Here is a 27,157-nt window from a genome sequence, read left to right as displayed (position 1 = left end):
CTCCTCATAGCTAAGTGCAGTCGGACAGATTCTGAATTAGCCACCATCAGGCTAAAGTTCTTTCACTGTGAAGCAGAGCAGCGCTTAACACAAGCCTTGAGAAGAAACACTGCTTTCTTCACGAAGGTCCTAGGGAGCTTTTATAATACGCTGTGTGCAAATAAGAAGTTTGAACTGTACAAAAATGCACACTCTTCCATTCTCCCTCCCCCTCCTCCTTCTCTCCCCCCAAAGAAAAGAAAAAGCCCAGTCTTTTTCTGAGCAGTAACAGAATGGGGGAGAGGTGCTGGGGATTAAACCTAGGACGTGATGAATACTAAACTTACACTCTGCCATAAGCCACAGCCTCAGCCCCCAGTCATAGCATTTGATTCTGGAAGTGATCTTAGGGGTCATGACATTGAATTGGCTCCTTCCACAAAGGGGAAGGGATTTGTTAGGATAAAGCAGGTATGTTTCTGTTTCCAGTGTTCTCAGAGAGCAGGCTGGAAGTCAGACCAAGGGGATAAGCCAGGATCCGGGAGAGCGCAAGGGGTATAGTGCCTGCACTTCCCGGAAGTGCCTGCCTCCGACGGTCCTCCTTCCTGTGACTGCTATTGGTTGTCTCAATGGCCTGGTGAGTTACATTCTTAAAGTGCTCCTTGCTTAGAGCTATTCCGCTCTTTTAAACTCTTAGGTACTCTCCTTCCCAGGGATCCACTTACTCCAAAAAGAACAGTGTCTTATTTCCCCCACGAGGGGGCGTCACTCTCCTGGTTTTGGCCATTCAGAGTCAGTCCTGGGCTGGGCCGCCTGCTATCTTCTTTGTACCTCCACTTCTCGGCACCCAGCACCTGTGCCGGCCCTCTTTTCCTGCTGTAATGCCATTCACTTTCTCTCTAGCCACTCACAGTTTACATCTCTTTCCAAACCAACTCAAATGTCCCAACTGTTCCACTAGCCTGTGCCAATCTCTGCAGTAGCTTGCAAGGCCTCTTCTTTCAAGAATATTCTCTCTTGCTGAGTGTGGTGGCACATGCCTGTAATCCCAACACTCGGGAGGCTGAGGCAGAAGGATCACTGTGAGTTTGAGGCCAGCCTGGGTTACATTATGAGTTCAAGGCCAGCCTGAACTACATAGTGTAGTTCAAAAACAAAACAAAATAAAACAAAAACAAAAATATTCTCTCTGATCCCCTGGAGTTCAGGGGCAATTTTGTGCCTCTAAGCTCCCAGGTTCTGCCTAGGGCCAGAGAGCTTGCTGGAGTCCTGCCAGATGTTCACAGCTCCTGCTAGTCAGTGAGGGCAGCTCCATAGCAGCCCTGTCCATGCCACGGCTCAGCTCACAACAGAGGCCTGGATCACAAAGTGATCAATGACTCCATCATCAATTGCACAGTCATAAAACACTGCCCACTGGACCTAGGCACCAAACTTCTCACTTCTGCCCCCTTGAGAGCCCTGTTATAATTAAGACCCCTGGACTGGAAGGCTCTGGCTGGAATCCCCTGACACCTGGAACCAACCTGTTACAGCCAGACCTCCACATAATTACAGGATGGTCTCATGCTCACAGCCAGACCACTTGGTTCTCCTGTTGGATAGAAATCTCCTCAAAGAATACCAACCTCAGACAAGATTACTCTGACATCATGATAAAAGGAAACAAAACAAAGCCACTTCATAGCTGTATCTAAACACAAATAAAAGTAAGGTCACTGTGCCACTGTAAGTCACCCCATCACGACCTGGCCCTGATATCGGACAAAGGCCCACTTGCTTAGATCTACCTAAACCATGTGAGCAAGCCCAAATGCTCCGACAGGCTGTAGCATCCCCCTTCTGAGATGCCACCTCTGTGTACTCCACCACACCTGTGGCCCTTAGCCTTTGGATGAAACACACGACAGTCAGAAGCAGCCCCTCCACATGACTTGATACCCACAAACACCTTCGGGGTATCCTTGCCCCAGTTTATACCCAGAAATACTGAGGCTGAAAGAGGTTACGTAATTTAGCTGAAATTATACAAAGGGATTTCTAGGCCCGCGCTCAGTGATCTGACACAAGGGTTAGTCAATCGCGTGTATACTTTTTTCGTGCGTATAAAACACTTTGCAAAAATGTAAGTAGAGTGAACCAAAAAGAAAACTCGGTGGGCGCCTACGTGGCCTTTTCCACCTACAGGATGTATGTATGTATGGATGGATGGATGGATGGATAGATGGATAGATGGATAGATGGAGGGAACAAGCAATAAGCAGGACTCACAAATTTTCCCTGCTCCAAAATAAAAGGGACAGGGATGCCAAATTTTTCATTAATCAAGATAATACCGAAGGCAATAGTTTTAAAAATCAAATGGACAAACTATGGCCCAGGGCTGGCACCTCTTTTTGTAAACAGAATTCTACTGCAAGTTCCAACAGGCATCTGTCTCCCTAAATCCCACACCGCTCCGAAGAGCAAGCGGCATTATGGGTGTACTGCACAATACTGCAAGCCACTTCCTTCGCCTCACTTTGAAAAAAAATGCAAGTAAGCTGCTCGCTCGCCCCAGGCCGCGAAGGGTCTAGATGACACCCCCATCCCTCCAGAGCAGAGACGGAAAAGAGCTTGCGGGTGGCCCATCCAGCCGTCTTCGAACACCGACAGCCGGGGGCTAAAGGCGGCCTGCCGCTTTAAATCTGGGCGGCTCGGAGGGGGTGGGGCAGGCGTTGCCCAGGGAAACGGACGCCTAGCAGCGCGTGCGCCCAGGGACCGACCGGCCTCGGCGGCCACAGCGACCGCGACCGCGACCGCGCGGGCACAGCCAGGCATGGCCGAGAGGCGCCCCCGCCAGCGCAGCCTCCGCGAGCCGGAGGAGGAGGAGGGGATGGAGGAGGAGCTGGAGGACGACGAGCTGGAAGAGGAGGAGCTGGAGGACGAGGAGCTGGAGGACGAGGAGCTGGAGGAGGAGGAGATGGAAGAGGAGAAAGTGGAGGGGGCGAAGGTGGAGGAGGGGGCAGAGGTGGAGGAGGAGGAGGCGGCCGCCGTGACGTTCCGCGAGGACGACCTCTGGACCGTCTTCAACCTTGGCGACAAGGAGGAGGACGAGCTGGAGGAAGAGTGGGACGAATCGGTGCGGCTGGAGCCCCGGCCCCGCCTGATCAGCGTGGTCAGCCCCAGCCTGAGCCCGACGCACTCCGAGCCCTCGAGCCCCACGTGGAGCGCGTCGCTGTCCGAGACCCCGCCGTCCGAGACCTCGCCGTCCCGCGTCTCCTCGCAGCAAAGTACGCCGGCGCGCCGGCCCGGGCTGCGCGCGCACGCACCCCACTGCACGCCGGGGGTGCACACGCACGCACACCACTCCATGCACGCGCACACACGCGCACACACGCAGTCGTCTGTCTCTGACCTCTGGGTGTGTTTCATCCTTTACGGTCTAGAAGAATCACTTTGTCAAAGGGAAACGGGCGGAGCTGTTTGCGGTGCTCCGCTTACACCGGCAGGAGCAGAGCCTGAGACAGCCCCTCAGAAGAACCCCAGCTTTCTTTTGTGTGTTTAATTTCCCGTAGGGGAACCACTCCACTCACTTCCTCGTACAAGAGAATCACAGCTGTGATTTAGAGTCCGTTTCTCAAACTGCCAAAGTTGATATTTTGACCCTGATTGTTCTTTGATGGGGGTGAGGGTGTCCCGTCCGGTGCATTAGAGGTTGTTCAGAGGGATCCCTGGTCTCTGCCCCTGATTATGCTTGTAAAACACACACACACACACACACACACACACACACACACACACGCGATCAAAATTGTCTCCAGACATAGCCTCGTGTTCCTTGGGGGACGAAATTACCCTCTGAAGAATCACTGATTTCGAGGGAGTGGCTAAAGTTTTAAATGTTTCATTTCACAGGTTTTCCAAAAATATTTCAAACATTTAGGAAAGACATGTCTGAAGTGAAAGTAGATAGGTAAGAAAATATTCTCAACTTTCCTATATTATTTTTTGAAGCAAATAATATTTACCTTTTGGATAAACAGGAAGTAAAGTAAAATAATCCAGGACACTTACAATTTATTTACTCAAGTGGTTGCTTCATTTAATCTACACTGAGAGACATTTTGAAAGAGATAAAGATAAGCCCTTTCCTATCTCTAGCTTATGTATTACCTAGCTGTGGAGATAGCATATCCTTTTATCAGTGTAACGTAAAATGAATGTCACCATAAGTACAATAGTAAGTACTGTGGAATTTAGAACGTAGGTCTCTCATGGCTAAATGCAACAGTGACCAGGGACACTGGTGGAACGAAGTGGAAATTGATCTCATTCTCATTCTCTCGCATACCCTTTTACTTATAATTCCTGTTAAAGTGCTTTAAAATAGAAACAGCAGAAAGATCTTTACAAAACTTCCCTGAAATATCACACCAAGCCGAAATCCATAATCTTGTACTTTTTTTTGGAGGGGGGAAGGGTCTTTTGAGACGGGATCTCACTATGTAGTTCAGGTTGGCCTTGAGCTCACTTTGTAGTCCAGGCTGGCCTTGAACTCCCAGCGATCCTCCTGCCTCAGCCTCCCAAGTGCTGGGATTACAGGCGTGCACCACCACACCTGGCTTTGTTTCTTTTTCTTTCTTTTTTTTTTTTTTTGCAAGGGATACAAGAAATCAAACTCAAGACCTTGCACTTGCCAGGCAGGGACTTGTGCCACTGAGCTGTATCCCCAGCCCTCAATCTTGAATATTTTTAAGCAGGAGGGAGATTGTTCTCTCCCACTTATGTGTTTTTCTTTTTCTTTTTAATTCAACTTGTTAGTGAATGATAATATATGTATGGTTAAAAAAATTAAGGTGTGCAAAGATATAAAATTGAGAAATTCACCCTTTTCCAGAGTTAACATACTGTTAACGGTTTCAATTTTGTTTCCATTTAATTTTTTTTATTTTATGGGAAAAATAAAACAAATTTTCATAACAAAATAATAGAGTAACAATAGTTAATACATTGCTCCTTTTTTTTTTTTTTTTTTTTGTTCCTTTGAGACAGGGTCTCTCTGTGCAGTTCAGGCTGGCCTTGAGCTCACTTTGTAGCCCAGGCTGGCCTCGAACTTGCAACAGTCCTCCTGCCTCAGCCTTCTGAGTGCTGAGATTACAGGCGTGCGCCATCATGCCCAGCGCTCCATTTAATTTTAAGTAACATTTTCATCCCCTGATTTATCAGTTTCTGACAAAACTCTTGACTCCTTTATTTTTTTGGGTTTTTTTTTTTCCAGTACCGAGAATCAAACTCACAACCTTGCACTTTTCAGGCAGGTGCTGTGCCACTGAGCTAAATCCTCAGCCCCTTGACTCTTTATATCTACATTTTTAGTAATTATATTATTTTTAGTTTTTCCAGCATTTAAGACTTTAAAGTACATAAACCTTTTTTCCTTGATTTATCAACTTTAGAAAATATATATTGGAGTCTATTATGAAAAATTAACACAATAATGCACTTCTTTCTACCTCTTGTCTAACCTGTATTCTTCTTACATTAAATTATACATAATATAAAAAAGTTATATTAACACATACATTCATATGAAATTATATTACTGTACAAAGTTCTATTGTTTATATTATGTTTTGTTGATTATAAGTAACCCTTAGTGTTCAAAGTATGCATTGACTTAGAAATTGAAAACCATGTACAACACATATACTTTTATGTTAAACCCATTGTGATCAGATTCAGGGATAAGAAAATAATTCCATGTCTTTAAAAATTATCTCCTAAAAAGGGAAATTGTCAACTCAGTTGTTTTCAGTTGTCTCCACTTCTTGGTTAGACTCAAAGGCCATATTTTCTCTTCTTTTTTTTTTTTTTTTTTTTTTTTTTGTACTGGGAATTGAAATCTGGACTTCATGCTTGTCCCATAAATGCTATGCCACTGAGCTAAATCCCCAGCAGACAGGTTTCCTTGATATCCACTTTTCTTTCATTCCTTTTCCCTTTGCTGGAGAAATTCCTGGAGTGATTTTTTCATATAAATCTCTCATGGGCAGTCAAATTTCTGATTGCTGGCCTTCATTTTGCCTTTATACTTTATTTATTAATAATAATCTAGCATAAAAGAATGAGTTTAAAACCATTTTCCCTCAGAGTTTTGAAGGTGAGTCTTCATTGCCTGCTAGTATCCAGTATTGATCAGTCTGACTTGCAAACCTTCTGATAGCTGATTATTTCCTCTCCGCATTTTAATCATCCTCGCTTCTGAATGCTAGCTAGAGACTGCTGGACCTCTGAGATAGACTCTCCATCTTTCATAACTTTCCTTTATATTCTCAGTGTCTTCAAGATTTTTGATGTCTTTATATTATTATACAGTCCTTGTACAGATTTTTTTTTATTTGGGATTAAAAAAACAAAATAACCAATGGTCCATGATTGTTTCTGTTTAAAATAGTTCATTGGTTTTTTAAAGTTTTGTTGAGAGCACTATTATATTAAAGTTCTCCTTTGTTCTATGTATTCCTTATTTCTTTGGGGGCAGTGTTGGTTCTATTTATCTTGCTCTGTTCTTTTTTGTGCTACTGGTTATCCTTAATTACCTGAAATCCTTGGTGACGCATCTATATGTCCGTCTATATGTCTAAATGAATGACTGATAGCTAAAATGGAAGCTTCCTGCAGCTGAGGGCTTCAGGCTTTGGGGGAGCAGTGCTCAGGACCTTGTGCTGTGGGTGGGGTATGTGGGAGCTGACCTCCTGTGGAGTGTCTGGGCAGGAAGCAGTTAAGCTGGGCAACCTGACTATTTCTGGAGTTAGGAACAAAACACTCTGCTGTGAGTGGAATATCTCTTCGTTTTTCTCCCAAACCTATTAGATAAGTCCAGAGTAATCTCATACCCTACTCTGCCTGTCTCTCAGGACTAAAACCTCCCCGAGCAGGTTGCCCATGGTTTTTAGCTGTTTTGGGGGCTCCTTTAGATATTAAAACTGCTGCCATCTGTCCTGTAGAAAGGGAGAGGAAGAGACCTGCCTAGCCACTGGTGCCCAGTTCACCCCTTGAACTACTGTGATGACAGTTGCCAGATTCCCCCTTTCTGTGTTTGCTTGAGCAGTGATGGCGAACGTTCTGGAGCTTCCAGTGATGACAAACAGCTGGCGGTGGCACACTTGCCCTACGTCCACCACCTCTGAAGAGGTTTCTCAGGAGCTAAATTCCCTTTTGAAAAATACTTTGCTCGTCTTGAGCTGTAGTGTGCTCTGCTCCGGCTTCCCTCAGCCTGTAGTCAAGTATGTCCTTTCTTTTAAGGACTTCTTCAGTAGTGCTTATCCACTAATTATAACTTGTTTTCCAGGGCTGATTGTTTGTTTAAAGTACCTGTTATTTCAGTGAGATCTTCAAAGGGAAAGGAGAGGAAAGGGGAGGGGAGGGAGGAAATTGCATACACAGCTGCAACCTTGACCTGGAATTGCTATTACACAATTTCAGTCCATGGAAATCTCTCTTTCCTAGATCAGTCTTAATTTGTGTAGATATAGATATAGATGATATAGATAGCTATCTCAAAGCACTCCTTGGTAAACTTGATGAGATTATGAATGTTTTTTAAAGAAACATATCCTAAAAGTACGACCAGTGTTGGTTCAGTTTCAGTTACCTTATTACTATTCTGGTTGAAAATGGGACAAACTTTAGAAGGCAGATGAATGTGGAGATACAGATTTTGGAGCCTGAGAGAAGAATAGGGATGACTGAGAAGTTCCCTGGTCTCCATGAGCCTGGGTTTCTTTGCATGGAAAAACAAAATATGAATCTCCCCTTTGCTTGGCTTTTGTAAAGATAAGTGGCTCAATGTGAGTAAAAGCGACTCCCCACTGCTGTGATGCGTTCTCAGCAAGGCTAATTTTGTTACCATCCTCCGTCTACCATTTTTATACACAATTCCAGAAACAATCTTTGATGTTAGGTTAAGAAAAGCAAAATGAATAAGGAATGAGGTGTTGATTTTTAAACCACTGAACTGGAAAAAATACACGTTAAATGTTGTCTGGAGATTCTCTTCATGTTGCTTAACTCTCCGTCCCTACAGCGCGTTTCTCTGGAAGCTCAGATAAACAGGGCTTCCTCGGGGAGCGGCGCAGGTGGCCTCTGCAGAGTCGTTTACCTATTACGGGACACAGTCATTGCAGACCTGAGAAACAAAGCACTCCGCTGACGCAATGTGCCCTGGAGCAAAGCACTCAGAAAGGCGGGCGCGTCTCCCCGACCCGGGCGTCCTGCGCGGGGAGCGTGATCTCGCCGCACCCTCCTGTTAGGACAGCTCTTCTGCTTCCTGTGCATTTGCCACACTTTAAATAAGCTTTCGCTTTGCACCAATAAGAAAAAGAAGGTTGGGCTGGGGATTTAGCTCAGCGGCACAGCGCCTGCCTGGCAAGCGTGAGGTCGTGAGTTGGATTCCCGGTACAGGAAAAATAGCAAAAAAAAAAAAAGAAAAAAAAAAAGAAAAAAAAAAAGAAAAAGAAAAAGAAGGTGGATAGAGACATAAAAGAACAAGAGTGACAATACTAAAATAGACTAAGTTGTTTGAAAAACTATTATTTGATTATTTTAGAAGACACACAAAAAATTTTTTGAAAATTGAAATTAAGACAGATGCAGGAGCTTGAAAAAGCAATATTATTTATTTATTACCAGGAAGAGTTATTTTAACTAGTAGAAGTGAAGTTTCTGTCTTTCTATCGTGTCAGGGATAACTCAACTGATTAAACTACTCAAAGAAAGAATACAGATCATTTAAATACAATGCACTTAATTTAACATCAGCCCTTTAAAAGCGGCTTGGATTATTTGGAAGCTATTGAAAATGAACAATTTGTACCACTTTAAAGTCAACACTGAAGTGCATACGCCACAACAAGCAACAGTTAGAGTCCTAGGAAATCCCTGAGAAAACAATATGACACTAGAAACCTCCAACATTTAGAAAGGAAGAGTTTCCAAAGTACAGACTTGAGGTACATCTGTGCCTAACTTTACTGAAAAGTTAGGACTGGAAAAAAACATTTCAAGGAAAATAGATTGAGGATCACCTGTATGTATTTGTTATTTATTATTAAATGTACTATATTTAGTAGACTTGCTAACAACCATGTGGGTATATTTAAAACTAATGTTTTTATCTAAATTTCAGAAATATGTATAAAAATTTATATCCAGGAATCCCAATGGCAGTACAAACTGAAGAAAGTTGGCTTCAAGATTTGTCTGAAAAAAAGAGCCAGAGTGAGTAGTTTGATTTCCTAGCTTTTCCTGCATATTGGAAATACCACAGGAGTGGAGGAATAGAGTTAGCTTTGAATCTTAGCTGCAGTATGAAATAACATTGGGATATTGGGTAAATTACTTAGTCTCACTGAGTCTCAGAGTGTTCATCGCTCAGTAATGATAATATTGTCACAGGGTTTTTATGATAATCAAAATGAGATTAAGAAAACTCCCTGGCATCTAATAGTCAATAAATGGTAGCATTTATGTCCACTAAAAAATAATGTACCATTATATTTTGGTGTATACTTTTTATTATAGAAGTGACATATGTACATGGTTTTTAAGATGTCAAAACATTAGTAAATACAATAATGTAAAAACAAAAAATTTACAGTATTCCTCAGAAGTACCATCATAAATAGTTTTGTCTTTCAGCTGTTATATTCAAGTTCTATAGTGCATCGTTTACTTCTCCAGTGCTTTTGAGCAAGCCTCCCTTCAAGTGAACTAAAAGTGAGCAGAGCAATGGAATCCCTTGTCCCACTGATCTTGCATCAAAGTGTGTGAAAGGGATAATTTACAAAATACATATATAAGTGTGTAATACAGTAGATGATGTAAGTACTAAAAAAATAGAAGGCTGTGAGCTTGCACAGGGCGCCTCAGGGAAGTCTTCACCAGGAAGCTGAGATATTTGAGCAAAAACCTGAAGAAGAGAGAGAAGGACCCATGACAAGCTGTGAAGGAAGAGTGTCGGGCAAAGGGGACAGCAGGTGCCTCCTTCTAGAGCAAGGAGGAGGCCGGTATTGCTGCAGTGAGGAGACAAGGAGGGGAACCCCAGGGGATAAGTTCACAGAGATAATGAGCACTAAATCTTTCACCGGTAGCAAAGTGGGAAGTCCCTGGAGGAGCTGTGCGGAGGACTGACACAATCTAACCAGAGGCCAGAGCATTCCGTTGTGAACTTGGGGACACGAGATGGAGACTGATGAAAAGGACACTTGATATAGAAGAAAATCTGCTAAACTTTCCTGGATGCCAGGAAAGTGTCTGAAGGAGAAGGAAATGATAACAGGGTCAAACAGCGCTTAGGTCAGGAGGATGAGAACTGAAAAGGTGTTGCAGCAGTACGTGAGGTCATTGGTAGTGGTGACAGGACCTGCTGCAGTGTAACTGTGGGCATGAAAACCTGATTGCTGTGGATTCAAGGGAGACAGAGAAGGGAGCTGAAATAAGTGCGTAATAGGGTAGTACAGAAGTACGTACAGACTCACACCCCACATTCCCTCTTCGTTATTAAGCTTTTAATGGTATAGCCAATATATAAACATGGTCTAATTTTTACAAAGTCAAAAGACAGTGACAACTACCTTCAATTTCAGAGGTTACCACTCTTCTGTTATATACCTTCCAAATATTTTTCTAATTTTTTACATTCTTTTTTTTTTTTTTTTTTTTTTTTTTGGTTTTTCTCCAGTACCGGGGACCGAACTCACGACCTTGCGCTTGCCAAGCAGGCGCTTTGCCACTGAGCTAAATCCCCAGCCCCTTTTACATTCATTTAGAATAGACAGTTTAGCCCTTTTAGTTTTTTTCTTCAAGTTTATATGAATGGTATCACCCTGAATACGTTGTTTCACTTGCTTTTTCCATTAATACTATCCTTTAGAAATTTTTCCAGGTCAGTAAATGCAGAATTTCCTCATTCTTACTAATTGTTTTGTAATAGTATGCAGTGTAGATGTACAGTTATTTATTTAAAGATTCCCTAACTGATGTGTAAAGTCATTTCCAGATTTTTACTTACACAATGTTTCCGTAAATCTCCTTTTTGTGTACACATGTGTCTTGGTTATATTTTTTTTTATTGCTGAGACAAACTACCCAATGCCCAAAATGAAGGAAGGAAAGTTTATTCAGCTCACAGTTTGTGGAGGTTTTAATTTATATTTGGCTGGCTCCAAGGCAGAGTGGCACATGGCAGAGGGCAACAGTTTATGGTGGCAGAAGACAGCAAAAGCAACAAGAGCACAAAGGAGAAGTGGCAGAGAAGAGCAAGCCTCTTTTTTTTTTAAATTGTAAGCAGACTACCCCACCCACGGGGGGTGTAGCAGTCACATAATCTCTATGCCCTCTTCTTGTACAGGCTGAGGATGTATGTACAGTAAGCACCCTGGCTCCCTGCTGAGTCACATAGTTAACCTTTTAAACTTTTTAAATGGACACAATGAACAACATCCCAGAGGGTAAGGGCATGTCCTTTTCACCCCAAGATGAGGAACTACTGAGTTATTTAGCCAAACACTAGACTCCCCAAGTTGACACAATGTATCAACCATAACAACATTGAAATATTTCTCCAAGATAGATGTCAAGAAAGTGTCATTGTAGGGTAAAAAGTTACATATTTTGATCATTGCCTTCCTCAAAAGTTAAGCCAGTGTATGCTTCCACCAAGAGTTGTTGAGACCATTCTTTTCTTGCCCTTCCCAGTACTTGATATTGTCACTCTTCAAAATATTTGACAGTCTGGGAGATGAAAACTCTACCATATCTTATTATTTTATATAATTATCATGGTTAGGGTTCATAAAACAAGAACTGGAGAGAAAATTTCAGTCTTCTTAGGAAATATCTAACTGGCCATGATGAAAATGGTAGAAATATAGATAATAAACATCTCAGATGAAAAGATGATGAGGTCTCACATGAAAATAGGGAACACGTTATCGGACAATGAAGAAAAAGTCACCCTTGCTATAAAGCAGCAAAGAGCTTTGCTGAATTGTGCTTGTGTCCTGGTGTTCTGTGGAGAGTAGAACTTGTGAACGATGAAATTGAGTATATGACTTAAGAAATCTATAAATAGTCTATAATCCCACCACTCGGGAACTGAGGCAAGCGGATCGCCACAAGTTTGGGGCCAACCTGGGCTACGCAGTGAATTCCAGACCCTGAACAACATAGCAAGACCCTGTCTCAAAAAACAAAAACAAAGCAAAACAAAAAATAAGTCTATAAAAAAGTGTTGAAAGTTCAGTTTAACTTCTTTTGAGTGCTTATTTTACAGTGCGAAGAGAGAGGAATGCCTTAAAAACAGAATTGTTAGGTAAAGGGGAGGCAAACTTAAAATTTTTGGTAAATTCTCACCCTATCCGTATTGGAAAAAATGAGAAAGTTTGTTCAAGAAAGAACAAGAAGGGTGGCCAAATTTTCTCAGGAGATTAGTTTGGAAGGGCCGTCTCAACCAAGCCAGCGATTCCACAGTAAGTGTGGAGTTTAAATGCCATCTAAACACAGACCAAGACTACTGTCCAAGTCGAAGGATGACGCTAAAGGCAGCTTGGAGGTCATCAGGGCTGCGCCTCCCAGCACAGGCCCTGAGTACTGGGCTGGGGGAGCAGAATAATTTCAAGGCTCTTCTCTCCACGTTCTGCTGCCTTGTTTCTTGGCTGCCCAGGTCACGCTCCAGCCTGCCCAAGGGTAGCACAGGCCGTGATCGCTGCCCCCTGCAGGGCACGGTGGTAAACTGCAGTGCTGTCCTCATGGCGCTGTCTCCACCAGCTTACAGAGTACACAAGCAGCGAGGGCTATGCCTGCCTCCGCCCGGATCTCAAAGGTCGCAGCCACCTGGAGCCTGGGCTTTATTGTTCTCACAGAGAGCTGCTGGGGGTCCAGCCACCCCGCAGGGAGCCTGAGAGGTGAGAACTCTTCCTCAGTGAGCCTAGAAGACAACATGCGGCCAAAGAGGACTGCTCTTTACCCTGATGGGTTTCAGCCTTACTTAGGACCTGTTACCTCTATTCTTCTCTGTTTCTCCCTGTGACGTGAAATACCTTTCTTCGATCTGTCTCACCATGTCCAACGTGCTCAAAATATACACTGAATATTTGAATTTTTAAAAATGTATTACAGTAAAAGGCATATTGTTACTAATTCCCCCTGGCTTCAAACACATGTATCCCATTGGTAGTCCAATTTCTGGAGCTGTTCTGGAAGTCCTCTTTCATGAGTGTCTCTATCAGCTGTGACAAAAAACCGCTGCCCAGCGCCATCTAACAAAAAGGCAGGCTTGTAAAAAGCTCCACGGTGTGTCTCCATCCACATCATTCACCGGCACCAGGCAACTTCTGGCTCTTCTCCAAGTCAAAATAGCCATGAAAGGTGAACATTTTGAATCTATTCAGGACACTGAAGCAGCCACAACACACATCTGAAGACAGTCACCAAAGAGGATCGCCAGAACTGCATCAGAAAGTGGCAAGAAAGATGCAGTAAGTGCGTTCAAAGTGAGGGGAAGTGTTTTGGAGGGGGTTAATGCAGTATGTCCTTTACTGTAATACATTATTAAAAACTTAAACATTCACGGTATTTTCAGTCATACTTGGTACATGTTTGATTACACAGGTGAACAGCTGGGGAACAGTTTTCCTCATGAATCATACCTTGAACTCAATCACACCTGAGCTAGACGACACAGATGAGACTTTGAACTTGAACTTCAAAGCTGATGCTGGAATGAGTTCAGACTCTTAGGGCTATTAGGGTGGGATGAAGGTACTTTGCCTGTGAGAAGGATGTGATCATTATGGGGCCAGAGAAGGAACGCTATAGTCCAACTGTGCTGCCCTGAAATTCATGTTAAAAAAGTCTAAGCACAAATGTGATGACATTTGGGAGTGAGGGCTCTGGGAGGTTGGCCGTCTTTAACTGGAAGCCTGATGGCTCGGGAACTTCCTGCCTGGAAAATTCATAGGGATAGCAGACCTAAAATAGACAGATGGCATTCAGATGAAATAGCAAACAAGAGGGCTCACAAGCATGACTGTAAATAAAATATCCACCCCTGTAGTCCTACCGGGATAGAAAGGAACAGGTAAACATGTGTTGCAGAGGTGGTGAATTTTCTGTCTTTGTTACTTATTGTTGACACAGTGTTATTTGGAAGAAGACCAAAAAAAGCCTTAAAAGATAAGGATACACAATAAGGATATTTATTTTTCCCAGAGACAAACTTTGTTTTATGTTCAACTTATCTCTATTTCATCAGCATTGATGATAAATGTATGCATTTTTTTTTTTTTTTAAAGCAAAGAAACCAATCCCTCAAGTCAAGGAAGCTACCCCTGAAGATCTGGCTTCCAGTCTAAGAGGTAAATGGAGGTTTGTCTCAGCCCCTTTTGCTGGCCAAAGAAAATTACTGTGTACAGTGAAAGGTGGTCAGAATGAAGGGGCTGGGTGTGTAAACTGTGCATATGAGTGTGTGTGAGTGTGTGTGAGTGTGTGTGTGAGAGAGAGATAGGATAGGAGAATGGGAAGAGGGCCTCCAAACTAGAAAAAAAATGGAATACACTGCACAAAGATTCTTAACTTTCCTGCTAAATCTATCCTTTCTCCTCAGAAAAATGGGTAATTAATCCAGAAGAGACCAAACTAAGTATTTTATGTGAGCTGGAGGTAAGAAATGTTCACCATACCAAACTAGCACACTGTTCTCATGGAAAAAAGGCTTATTTAATCAATAATTGTTTTCTTTCTCTTTCTCTTTGTAAAAATGCAGTTTAAAGATGACTTCATTGCACTGTTTGAGCCTTCACTAAGAACACTACCCAGCGTTGGGCCACCAACCATCCTGGCATACAGACAAGAGCAGTCCAACTTAGACATTAACCTCAAGGTGATTTCAATTCGTATTCTGATTGTCGTTGTAAAATGACATGAAATGCCATGAAGTGAAAATGGTGAGCATATTTGTTAAAAAGGCAAAGTGCAGGCAAGGTGGTACACACCTGTAATCCCAGCACTTGGGAGGCTGAAGCAGGAAGGTAGCTGAATTTGATGCCAGCCTAGGTTACATAGTAAGTTCAAGACCAGTCTGGACTGCATAGCGAGACCTTGTGTCAAAAAAAAAAAAAAAAAAAGGCAGCGTTCATGAACTTGGAATAGGCCTTAGGATGGCGTGTTTATTAGTTAGGGATGTTTTAAGAAAGTATCACAGCCAAGTGGCTTAAAACAAAAGAAACTCACTGTCTCTCATTTCTGGAGGCTAGAAGTGTGAGATCAAGGTATGGGCAGGCCTCCCCAGTAGAGAGGAAAATCCTTCCTCATTTCCTGGTGGGAGTCCAGTACTCCTTGGCTCGCAGCTGCATGACTCCAACCTCCACCTCAGCTTTCACGGTTCTCTCTGATTCTTTGGGTCCAAATGTCCTCCTTTCCTAAGACCTCACTCATACCAGATTTGGATCCACCCCAGAAACCTTATTCTAACGTGATGACCTCTGCAAAGACTAAATAAAGTTATATTCACAGGTACCAAGACTTAGGATGGCACCATATCTTTTGAAAGGGGAGGGGACACAATTCAACCCATAGCAGCAGTGACAAAGCCGAGAAACTTAGGCCCAATGTTTGCCATTTTTAATTAAGCGGTCAATTAATGCCTGTGCTTGATGGGTGAAGTAAAGGTTACCGCAGTGATTCCAGCAGGATAGAACTCAACCCCACCACCCCAGAGTGGTGAAGAAATGACTGGTAGGATGATCGTGTTCCAGCCTGGGGCGGATACTGTGACGTGCAAGAGAATTGTGTACTCCAACTCTGAATCCCTTGGTGACTGCTGGGGCACAGGAAAGGCACAGGTTTATACCTTAACAAGAGGAGACAGGATGTGCGAAGCAGTGCGTCACAGCTGGTGTGCAGGGAGCGATGCAAAGCCTGTGTGCTGCGCTGCTGGGGCGTGGGCAGCGCTGAGCTATGCAGTACTGAAGGAGCACACTCGAGAGCGTGCCATGTGACGTGCTGTCAGTTACTGTTTGCTGCTTGTACTGGCCTGGGTTTCTGAACTCTGTGGTCACCCTCTTAACTCTTTAGGTTTGAAATTCTTTACCTGAATATATCACCTTCCTTTCTCTGAACCACAGAGTCTGGTATCCAGAGAAGTCTCTTGAACAGGGGTTACCCTCTCTTCCTGACACCCAGCGATGGGCCTGAACATGACAAAGCCCTTACAGTCTCTCCTCAGGGCAGTGTCCCTGCACTGGCGCCTGGTCCTCCATGCTCGGCAGGCAGCCTTGCAGCTCCAGTGTGACGGTCTGGTCTAGTTCAGGGCCAGCACTCCTCTCCAGCCACACCCTTTTCAGGGCCGGATTCCAATGTCCTCAGAGATCGTCTGAAGATCCCCCTTGCTGCACCCCCTGCTAAAGAGATCATGAAGAATTCGCTACCGAGGCCCTCATGTGGAACAGGTTGTGGGTGGGCCTGTCGTTGTCCAGTTCTCCGTCTGCCCTGCTCCATCGTTTGACAGCTACCCTGGGTTTTACTATCAGCTCTCTGGGGTGCGGCTGCCTTCCAAGCATTCTACTTTCAGCAATGGATAGTACTCCAGTGGCCTGAAATTGGTGGACAGTACCTGAGCAGAGAATTCCTGGCTGCACTGTCTACCTCAGCCACCTTTAGTCCTATTGGCGTTTTTGCCAGTCTCTGAGGATGGTTTTCACGGCAAATACAGATGCCCTGGTAATATTCGTGATCTGCAGGTCACGATCTGAGTCTTTTCCTGGAGGCCTATACTGATGCTAGCCTGCCTGAGGGATTCTGCAGTCACAGACATGACCTCAGGTCACTGATGTGGCCACAGTGTACCAACCCTCATGGAATCGTGTGAGCCTCTACTGTATTTCCCCTACATAAGACCTAACTGGAAAACAAGCCGTAGTGCGATTTTTCAGGATGCTCATGATCCAAGCCCTACCCCAAAATAACCCCCAGTTAAGACTGTCAGCCAGATGGATGCATTTAGTACATCCGTTGCAACATGCAATGGACATAGTGAATTATGAAATGATAATATTAATATAGAATTAAATATAAATAAATATTATCATTGATGTTAATACTTAAATAATAATATGAATTATAATTGATACCTAAGCGGTGCACCTAGAGAGGTTAACACCTATGTGAACAGGGAAACTGGAGACTTACTGCTGAATGACCAGTCAGGGTACAGACACACATACAAATAACGTGTGCCCTGAAGGATGTCGTGTGTCGTGCAGGCTACATGGCCAAGATGTGCTCATTTAAGGAGAGTCTGGTGCTGGACAGGAGAGATTAGGGGATAGCTGTGTCTAATGCCCCCCCAAGCCTAATGCATGTGGGAGGGAGGCTGTTTAGAGGTGGCTGGATCTGGAGTGTGTGGGGCTGGGATTAAGAGTGTGTGGTTAGTAAATTACTCCACTGGTTGGTTTGGCATAGTTCCGGCTAGGGTTAAGGGTGTGAATGCTACACCCATCCTAGGGCAGGTAGCCTGCATCAACCATAAGGGAAAGAAAGAGGGCTAATGTGCTCCTCCCTGCCTTGGAACCAGCTGACTATGGACTGAAACCTCTACAAGCTGTGAGTTAAATAAACCTGTTCTCCTTTAACTTTGGGTGTCAGGTATTTTGTCTCAGCAGTGAGGAAAGGTAACCAAGTCAGACTGAATCATTCTACAGGAAATGGAATCACAAGAAATTGAGGTCAGAATCCAGGGTTTAGAGAGTTATGATGGTGTTCCTGAAGAAGATGACATCACTGTATTTGAATACATGTAGATTTTTATACATGAATAAAAGTACATTGTTGTGAAAGAAAAAATAAGACATGCCCTGAAAATAAGCCCTATTGTGTCTTTTGAAGCAAAGACTGATATGAGACCTGGTCTTATTTTGTGGGGAAATTCAGTAATTCTATCTCTCCTGTTTGATTCCCCTGTTCCTGAATTACCCTCAGAGCATAGATAGGATTCAGAGATCCCACATGAGGCTGCCCTTGAGAAGGGACTTTCATTCATTTTTGAAAGTTGATAGTTGTTTATGGTGGCCTACAGAGTAATGTCAAGACTTTTTCCAACCTAGCACTTACTGAAGACGTTAATGGTATTCAAACACCTGAGAGTCTTTTCATAAAGTTGAGTGTGTAAGCCTGGCCTCTTGCATGTAGTTACATCCTGCATAGCCTCCTCCCCTCAAGGACCGTAGTGTCAGCAGTCACTTCTGCAGATTTCCTCTTATGCTGAAGACTTGCACAGCTCCTGGGAGGCCCAGCTGTGCTGACCCTGCACGGTGGCTGCGGTGGTCCTCTTCCCATGCTCCGCCAGCCCTCGAGTAGAAGTGACGTCACATGCTAAAACAAACATCCCACTGGCTCATGCCTGCTGGTACAGAATCTCAGCACCTTGAAAAATTCTCCACCAAGTACTCTGGGACCCCTTGGGGGTCTCACAGGAGTCTTCACACAAGCTTGCCCAGCCTGCCTCACCTCTGCTGTCCCCCTCACCCCTGCTGTCCTGGCGGACACTCACTGGCTCTGCCCAGGCCCTAGCTCTGGCTGCTCTCAGAGCTGCAGGGCCTCTGTGTGCACTTCATCTCTCTCTCCCTCTCTCTCTTGAGGAGGAGGAGGAGCTGTCACCCACGTGTGAATTCTGTGGAAGTGATCTCCGGGAATTTTTTTCCAGTGTGGACTGCATCTACTCTGAACCAGAAGCATGTGTAAGTTCTAAAACAGGTGGGCTGAGGAAATAGTGTTATTTTTAAACATTTGTAGTATTTATTTTTGCCTCTTTCCCATAAACTGCCATTCTTAAAACAAGGAAATGCAATTCACAACCACGGTGACAAACCCGTTCACATTCACTAGAATGGTTCTAATTTAAAAAATGATAATAACAAGTGTTGGCAAAGATGTAGAGAAATTACAACCAACATACACTGCTAAAGAAGAGTAGAAAATGGTGCAGCTTCTTTGGGAAACAGTCTGGCAGTTTCTTGAAATGTTAAACATAGAGTTAGCACATGACCTAGTGATTCCATTACTAAACTTATACCTATGAAAATAGATATGGCCACACAAACATGACAATGTCCACACAAAAACTTGTACACACACATTCAAAGCAGCATGATTCTTACGAGACAGAAAGTGGTAACAATCCAATTATCCACCAGCGGACAAATAAATAAAATGAGGTATAGCCATATAATGAAATATATTCAGCCAGCAAAGAAGTGAGTCCCGAAGTGTGCTACAACACCGATGAGCCCTGAAGACACGACGCTAAGTGAGAGAAGCCAGTGAGGAAGTACATGTGCGGGTTCCACTTATGGGAACCCTGAAGAACAGGCCAGAGAGAAGCACGAAGCAGCCCAGTGGTTTCCAGAAGCTGGATGGAGGGGAAGCAACTGCTGAACGGTGATGGCTAACACTGACTGTGGGGATAGCTGCACGGGTCTCAACATACTAAACTGAAAACAAAAACAGTTAAATTACACCTTTTAAGTGAGTGAAGCACATAGAATGTGAGTTACATCTTAGTAAAGCTTCAGACAGCAAAAAAGAGTTATGGTAGACTGTCACACAATCCCCATTAGCTGCTTTTGGCTCTTGTCCCCTCTAATCACCTTCATCTAGGGCAGATGAGATGCAAATGACTTCTTTGTATTTTCAGACTTCCTGTTGCCCTCGATTCCAAAATCTGATTGACTATATCTGTGAAGAAAAACGAAAAATCAAAAGCGCTAAACCTGAACTAATCAGCATTAAACCTCACGAAGCCCACGGCACTGAAATTGATAGAATCAAGGCAAAAGAAAAAGCCCTGCGAAGGTAAGACTGAGCCCTGGATACTGAGATTCAGACAGGACAACCTCATCGGAAATCAGCAGTTCAAGCCCAGCCTGGGCAACTTAGTGACCTAGGGAGACCCTGCCTCAAAATTTTAAAAATGAAAAAGGATTAGGGATATTTGTCAGTGTGAAGGCAGTGGATTGAGTCCTCAGTACAGGATGGGGAGACTTCTTGTTGTTGTTGTTGTCGTTGTTTTTCTGTCTTTTTGAGACAGGGTCTCGCTATGCAGTTCAGGTTGGTCTTGAGCTCACTTTGTAGCCCAGACTGGTCTCGAACTCACAATGATCCTCCTGCCTCAGCCTCCCGAGTGCTGGGATTACAGGTGTGCACCACCATGCCCGGCTTGTTTTTTGTTTTTTGAGACAGGGTCACCTATGACCCCTTTTTTTTAAGAGTTAATTGTGAAGATGTGTTCCCTGTAAAGAAAGAAAAATTGGCCAAAGCAAACATGCAAGCCTATTACAATTTCTGGGGAAAGGGATATAGCGTATCAGGACAAACGCCTGCCTGGCAAGCACAAGGTTCCGAGTTCAATTCCTGGTACCAAAAAAAAAAAAAAAGCAATTTCTGATGAGTGTCATGAGATTCAAAAGTTCCCAGGAAATGGAATGAACTCACTGATTTTAAGTAGACTCTACTAATCCCAAATTATTGGGGCAATTTAGGATTCCAGTTGTGGAGAAATTTACCCACTGAAAGCTTCATTTCATAAGTAATAATAGATCAAAATAACAATAGCATTTGAACAGTTGAAATTTGTAGTATACTGCTGAAGCTTCAGCCGCATTTCGGATTTCTCCATGATGTCTCTGACTTTGCAGGAAACAGGAGCGACAAATTGCCAGACATTTCGCTGCAGTACGTGAATCGACAAATGCATCTGTGGAAGGTGAGTTCACTGACATTAGTGTTATAACCCAACCGTGAAACATGAGGAAGCCCGCGTGTTTTATGAAAAGATAAAATTAGTGTATTTAAAAGTAATATTGAAAATTTTCATTTTTAAGTAACATAAACTCTGTATCAGTCAAAATGGCTAAAAAAATCTGATGTTTCAGCTGTCTGACTTTTGGAATTCTTAGTCTGCATCTCTTTGTTCTTAGCAATATGCTAGCGCATTTATAGACAGCAGCAAGGAACTTTCAGATTTACTGTCTCTTGTTTCATGAAGTGCATACTCCACTTTGTTTCCAAGCTTGAGTAGGGCGTAGCTGTCAAAAATAAATCACATTACCTTCTTCACATCTTGGCTATGTCCGGTATGTGCAGTACTGACCAAGATGGATGACCCTTGATTTTAGAATGAGAAGTCCTAGATTTATAGTTTGACTTTCCTCCTTATAGGCTATCTGATTCTGGATCAGTTCCTTAATCAGTTCCTTAATCAGTTACTTTCTGAGCAGCAGGCTCTTTCATCTTCCACTCAGAACCATTTAGAGGAAGACATTTTTATAACTAAGTCCTTACTGCTGTGTAACATTTGATATTCAACTGTTTGTGACTAAAACAAAGGGTTGAACAACTCTACTTAACAATAATTGCCATTTTTCAAGTCAAGTAATGTGTTTATTTTTTCTAACAAAGTAGTTCCTCACTAACTTAATATAGGCCCTCATTTTACTTTCTTTAAAAAATATCTAACCAGGCGTGGTGGCGCACACCTGTAATCCAAGCACCCGGGAGGCTGAGGCAGGACTGCCATGAGTTTGAGGCCAGCCTGGACTATATAATGAGACCCTCTCTCAAAAAACAAACAAACAAGCAACAAATAACAACTAAAAAATGTCTAATAAATCAAAGCATTTGTAATGGGGTTTGAATTTTATTTTAGAAGAATGGTTTTAGAAAATCTAAAACATTTTTGTGATCTTTTTCCCATTAGATTCAAAGAATGTCAGAACTATTTCTTATCAACTTTCCGTGGATATTCCAGAAAGAAAGTCACCTGATGATGAACCATTTTATTTCCAACTAATACAGAGTAACATGTCCATTGTTTCTTGTGATTCTAGGAAAGCATGTGGAAAGGTAACTCACTTGTAATTTTTTATTTACTCTTTTACAAAAATCAGTTTCACTTGAAATTACAAAAGCTCTCATGACACATTTACTACTTGACATTTCAGTTCGTACTAGCTTTTGAAATAATATCTTCCAGATGTTTAGGATAAAGTCTTTTACCTTCATATATGATAGCTGCACCTTAAAGAACATTTGGAACCCTTAGAAAATTAAAAAGAGGGGGAGGAAATCACCAAACAGCCAAACCATTTTCCTGAAAACATTAATATTTCAGTATATTCTAGACTTGTACAATATGGTAGCACTATTCCATATGTCTACTTAAATTTATTTAAATTGAAATGAAATACAGTGTAAAATGTAATGGATCAGTCACATCAGGCGCATCTTGAGCCCTACACAGGCGTGTTTGACGCACGGCTGCCGTACTGCGGAGCAGACCCAGAACATTATTGTTGTCTCCAGGGTTCTACTAGGTAGCGCTGTCCTAGGTTTCTCTCCTTGCACATATATATTTTAACATTCTTGTATTCATATCGTACATGCAATTTTCTCTTTTTAAATTTAGTATAAAATTATATTTTCTATACTACGTAAGTTACATTATTTTAATAGCTATACACTGTTTCTTATAGAGGTTTTTTTTTTGGTTGGTTTTTTTTTTTTTTTTTTTTTTGGTCTTTTTGAGACAGGGTCTCACCATGCAGTTCAGGCTGGCCATGAGCTCACTTTGTAGCCCAGGCTGGCCTCAAACTCACAATGATCCTCCTGACTCCTACTCAGCCTCCTGAGTGCTGGGATTATGGGTTGCACCACCACAACCTGCTCTTATAGAGTATTTAACCATTTCCATCATTAGACATAGATTGAAGTCTATTATTGACTTTTTTCCATGCTAAATAGCATTTCTTTGAATAGCTTTGTGTGTTTGTATCTAAGTATAGTTTCTCAGAACAAATTCTCAGAAATTAAATTACTGAGATCAGTTTGTTTCTTTTGGGTGATACAGAATCTCAGGGATAGCAAGAATCTTACTCATACACATTTTTCCTCTTCTCCACTGCCCTACCCCATGTGCAGAGGATTGAACCCTCAGCAGGGAGCTACTTTCCCAGTCCATTTTTAAATTTTTTTTGAGAGGAGGTCTGGCTAAGCTGATCAGGCTGGGACTGAACTTGTGATTTTCTTCCCTCTGCCTCCAGGTGTGCTGGAATCACAGGCTGTGCCACCGCATTCAGTGCATAGACATTATTTTTTAAGTTTGGTTAATAGAACACAGTGAAAAATAACAAAAACACAGGGAAACCTGACACCATAACTGAAAACCAAGAGGAATGATGTCTAGTTAGTAAAAGACCTGCAAAACTTTAAAACTGAAGTAATCTAGCATGTTTATGACAATGAAAGATCAGCTTGAAAATATGTAGAGGAAATAGAAAATGATATATCAGATTTTAATGAAAAAATAAACTTGTAGAAATGAAAACTATAACTGAAATAAGAACCTAAAAGATAATAAAAGTAGCTTAGACCCAAATAGAGAACTTAAACCCTGGATAAAAGATTTTTTAAAATTTTTAAAAGGTACACAGAAGAGAGTATATGATACAAAGGTCTAAAATATATTTATTCAAAATACATAAAGAGTAGAGAAAGATGATCAGACAGAGGTACTATTTAAAGAAATAATGGATGATAGTCTTCTGGATCTGATAAAGAGCTAAATCCAAGAAGTCCAGTTACAAAAATGAATTCTTGGGGATGAGTATAGGTTGGTGGTAGAAAACTGGCCTCACTGCAGGCCCTGGGTTTGATCCCTACCAACTCACACACACACACACACACATGCACACCCTAGACATGTCGTAGTGAAACTACAGAAAGCCAAAGACAAAAAAAGAAATCTGAAGAGCAGTAATGGGGGGAAAGGCTCACTTTACATTTAAAAGAGAACAGTTAGACTAGCAGATGACCTCCCAATAGCAATTAATAATAGAAGCTAGAAGGAAGTGGAATGATCTCCATGTGGTAAAGGAAAATAAATGGCAGTGTAGAAGTCTACGTCCAATTAAAATTTATTTTAGGAAAGTGTGCCAACAAAAACAAAGCTATCCAAGCTTTCAGTGATGGAATTCGAAAGAGTGTTCTTCGGTAGTTGCATTCTGAGATTCAAGAAAAATGAAGAGTAAAGAAAGTGATATACAATATGTATGGATAAAACTAAAATGGTGATAAAGCAGTAATACTAGCTTGTGTGGTTCCAAAAGACAGCATCGAATAAAATCTTCAATACCGCAAAAGGACAAGAATTGAGTGCTAGATGCGGTGTAGTTGTTTCTCAGTATCTAGGTGGGGTGGTTGGTTCTAGAGCCTCCTGAAGATTCTTAAGTCTCTTATTTTAAAAAATGGCATAGAAAGGTTGAGTATCCCTTGGTGTTTGGATTTTGAATTTCTTTTTTTTTTGTCTTTTTTGAGACAGGGTCTCACTATGCAGTTCAGACTGGCCTTGAGCTCACTTTGTAGCCCAGGCTGGTCTCGAACTTACAACAATCCTTCTGCCTCAGTCTTCCAAGTGCTGGGATTACAGGCATGTGTTACCACACCTGGCTTGGATTTTGATTTTGTTTATTTGGATATATTTGCATGTATAATTAGATATCTTGGGGATGGGGACCATGTCTAAACATGAAATTTATTTATGTTTCATATACACCTTATGCACAGAGCATAAGGCAATTTTATGCAATGTGTTTCATGTTTCTGTGTTTGGACTGTAATTCATCACATAAGGTCAGGTGTGTGATCACTTGTCTCATCATGTTGATGCTCGAAGTGTTTCAAATTTGGGGGCACTGCAGACTTTTGACTAGATCAAGGATGTTCAATCTGAACTTGCACATAACTTATGAATATCTTCCTGAATATTTTAAATCATGCCTAGATTACATCTAATACCTACTGTAGTGTAAATGTCATATAAATAGTTGTTTTAATGTATTGTTTAGTTAATAATGAGAAGAAAAATGTATGTTTAGTACAGATACAATCTTTTAAAAAATACTTTCAATATGCAATTGTTTGAATCCAAGGATGCAGAGCCCACACATTCAGAGTCAACTATACAATATCCTAAAGTCCTTGGTTCAGGAGAAGGGAAAAACATTAGCTTCAGGCTTTGATAAGTTAAATTTTCTTGTTGAAATTCCTAGGACTGCCTGAAAAATAATAGAACAGAAGATAAAACTTTCAAGTAAGACAAGGTGAAACAAACAAACAAAAAAAATAGAATAAAAAAAACCCTCCAAATGACAAGAAAACATGAGGGAAAAACAATAAAGGGAAAAGCGGAAAGCACCACGGATTGGCAGTAATTATATATAAATAAATGAATGTGCCAGTTAATAGACAGAAACTATCAGAATGGATTTTTTAAAACTATGTCCTGTCTATAATGATATAATTATACAAAAAGATTAAATACATATGCTACAAAACTATAAATTTTAAATAATAAAAATTGTATATCATGAAGACACTAATACCCTTAATTTCTATCAGATACTAACTCGGATGCATATTAATGTTGACAGAAAGAAGAAAGATATTAGAAATACACAATGTATGATTCTATTTATGTAAGATTTTCAGAGACAAAAATTGTACTGTCTAGAGATGATAACAGTACAAGCAAAAGCAAAGGAATCACTATGAAATCCAACTACCAGCTAAAAGGAAGAGTGTCGGCATTGGGGTGGAGACGGGGTGAGGGCGTCAGGTATCAGCACTGTTCCGTGTCTCCCGCCGGGTACCGTCATGTGGGTGTTTTCTTTTTCATTATTCATTACTCGTTACTGACACAGCGTGCTTTAGCACTTGACTGATGGATTCCAGATTTCATAATTTTTAAACTGTGGGACAATACATTCCCAAAAAAGGGCAATATTTATGTGAAACCTCAGATTGTTTTATTGTTTAGCCCTAGGAAGTTCTATATCCACTTCAGTACAGTTCAAGGTTAGGAATTCATAGAGTTAAATGGAATGCTCAAAGTACTGTAGAGTACAAATTCATTTCCACACTGAGCTTTGCATGTAACAGTTGAACTTGGAGACACAGGAAGAGCATCTTCCCCATGTCTCTCTCCGCCATCCCACGCTCCACCAGTGTTATGTTCACATGAACTTCAGGAGTAACCCGGAAGAGACACCAGGTGCTGTAGCTTATACTGGAATATGTTTTCCTCTTTTAAAGTCATCCTTTTATTGAAGTAAAATTTATGTATGGTACTATTCACCATTTTAAGTGTTCAGTTCTAAGAATTCTGACAGTTATGTGATCACCACTACAATCAGGATGTGGAATGCTGCCATTGCACTGAGAATAGTTTTTGTCTTTCTTTATTTTCATAGTAATGCATGTATAAAGTAAACAATAAAAATTTCAAGCAGGTATGTAACATCAATAGATACGTGATGTCAAAATTCCACCAGAAAGGCTTTGTCAAGTTATACTGCTGACGCTGGACCTGATGGTACATGCCAGTAATCTCATCATTCTGGGAGGCTGAGACAGGAAGATCTGAAGTTTAAATCCAGCTTGAGCAGTTTAACAAATTACAAGATCCTGTCTCCAAAGGGGGGAAAAAAGTTATACATACATTAAGGGTTAGGAAGAATCTCTAAATGATTGCTAAAGATATCCCTTGTTGAAGCAGGGCCAAGCATTTAGATAAAGGAAACTTTCATAACACCGTCTCACAACCAGCTGATGTCCATTGTTGTACTGTCATGTAATTAATGCTTGATGTTTCATAAAACTAATGTTAGATGTTCTGTTCTTTTCTTTGGAACACAGATTGTGAGGAATGAGCTCTTTGAGAAGCATTACAAGAATGGAATCAAGTTTCTGACTTCATTTCCAGATGGGACAACACAAATATTGTATCCTTTCCTTCAACAAGTGTTTTTATTGGCTTTATTTGCTCAGAAAAAAAAAATAGAGTAAAAACAAAAAAATATAGACAAATACTACCCATAAAATTCTACCACTCAGAGAAAAACTGGTAAATTTATTTTATTTATTTATTTATTTATTTGTCTTTTTGAGACAGGGTTTCCCTATGCACTTCAGGTTGGCCTTGAACTCACTTTGTAGCCGAGGCTGGTCTCGAACTCACATCGATCCTCCTGCCTCAGCCTCCCGAGTGCTGGGATTACAGACATGAGCCACCATGCCCAGCTAAAAC

The 27,157-nt window shown here is 41.8% G+C and overlaps 1 protein-coding gene across 2 annotated transcripts in view; it reads left to right on the top strand.

The window, feature by feature from the left end:
- The first annotated feature begins 1,140 nt into the window (after positions 1-1,140).
- Positions 1,141-27,157, top strand: part of Erich6 (glutamate-rich 6) — a 33,404-nt gene continuing 7,387 nt past the window's right edge. The window contains exons 1-11 of one of the 2 annotated variants that reach the window (XM_005393013.2): positions 1,141-3,251; positions 3,877-3,934; positions 9,149-9,240; positions 14,316-14,378; positions 14,627-14,682; positions 14,786-14,902; positions 18,660-18,755; positions 19,712-19,869; positions 20,712-20,779; positions 21,773-21,918; positions 26,767-26,852. In XM_005393013.2, the coding sequence (XP_005393070.2) occupies positions 2,798-3,251; positions 3,877-3,934; positions 9,149-9,240; positions 14,316-14,378; positions 14,627-14,682; positions 14,786-14,902; positions 18,660-18,755; positions 19,712-19,869; positions 20,712-20,779; positions 21,773-21,918; positions 26,767-26,852 (1,394 nt within the window). In that variant the 5' untranslated portion in view covers positions 1,141-2,797. Of the gene's footprint in view, positions 3,252-3,876; positions 3,935-9,148; positions 9,241-14,315; positions 14,379-14,626; positions 14,683-14,785; positions 14,903-18,656; positions 18,756-19,711; positions 19,870-20,711; positions 20,780-21,772; positions 21,919-26,766; positions 26,853-27,157 lie in introns of both variants that reach the window. The other variant, XM_013518579.1, reaches the window with a different exon arrangement.

The sequence above is a fragment of the Chinchilla lanigera genome, unplaced genomic scaffold (assembly GCF_000276665.1).
Source record: "Chinchilla lanigera isolate Chin_1 unplaced genomic scaffold, ChiLan1.0 scaffold00047, whole genome shotgun sequence".
Lineage (NCBI taxonomy): Eukaryota > Metazoa > Chordata > Mammalia > Rodentia > Chinchillidae > Chinchilla > Chinchilla lanigera.
The sequence above is the reverse complement of the archived record's forward strand: the minus strand, read 5'-3'. Positions and strand labels throughout refer to the sequence as shown.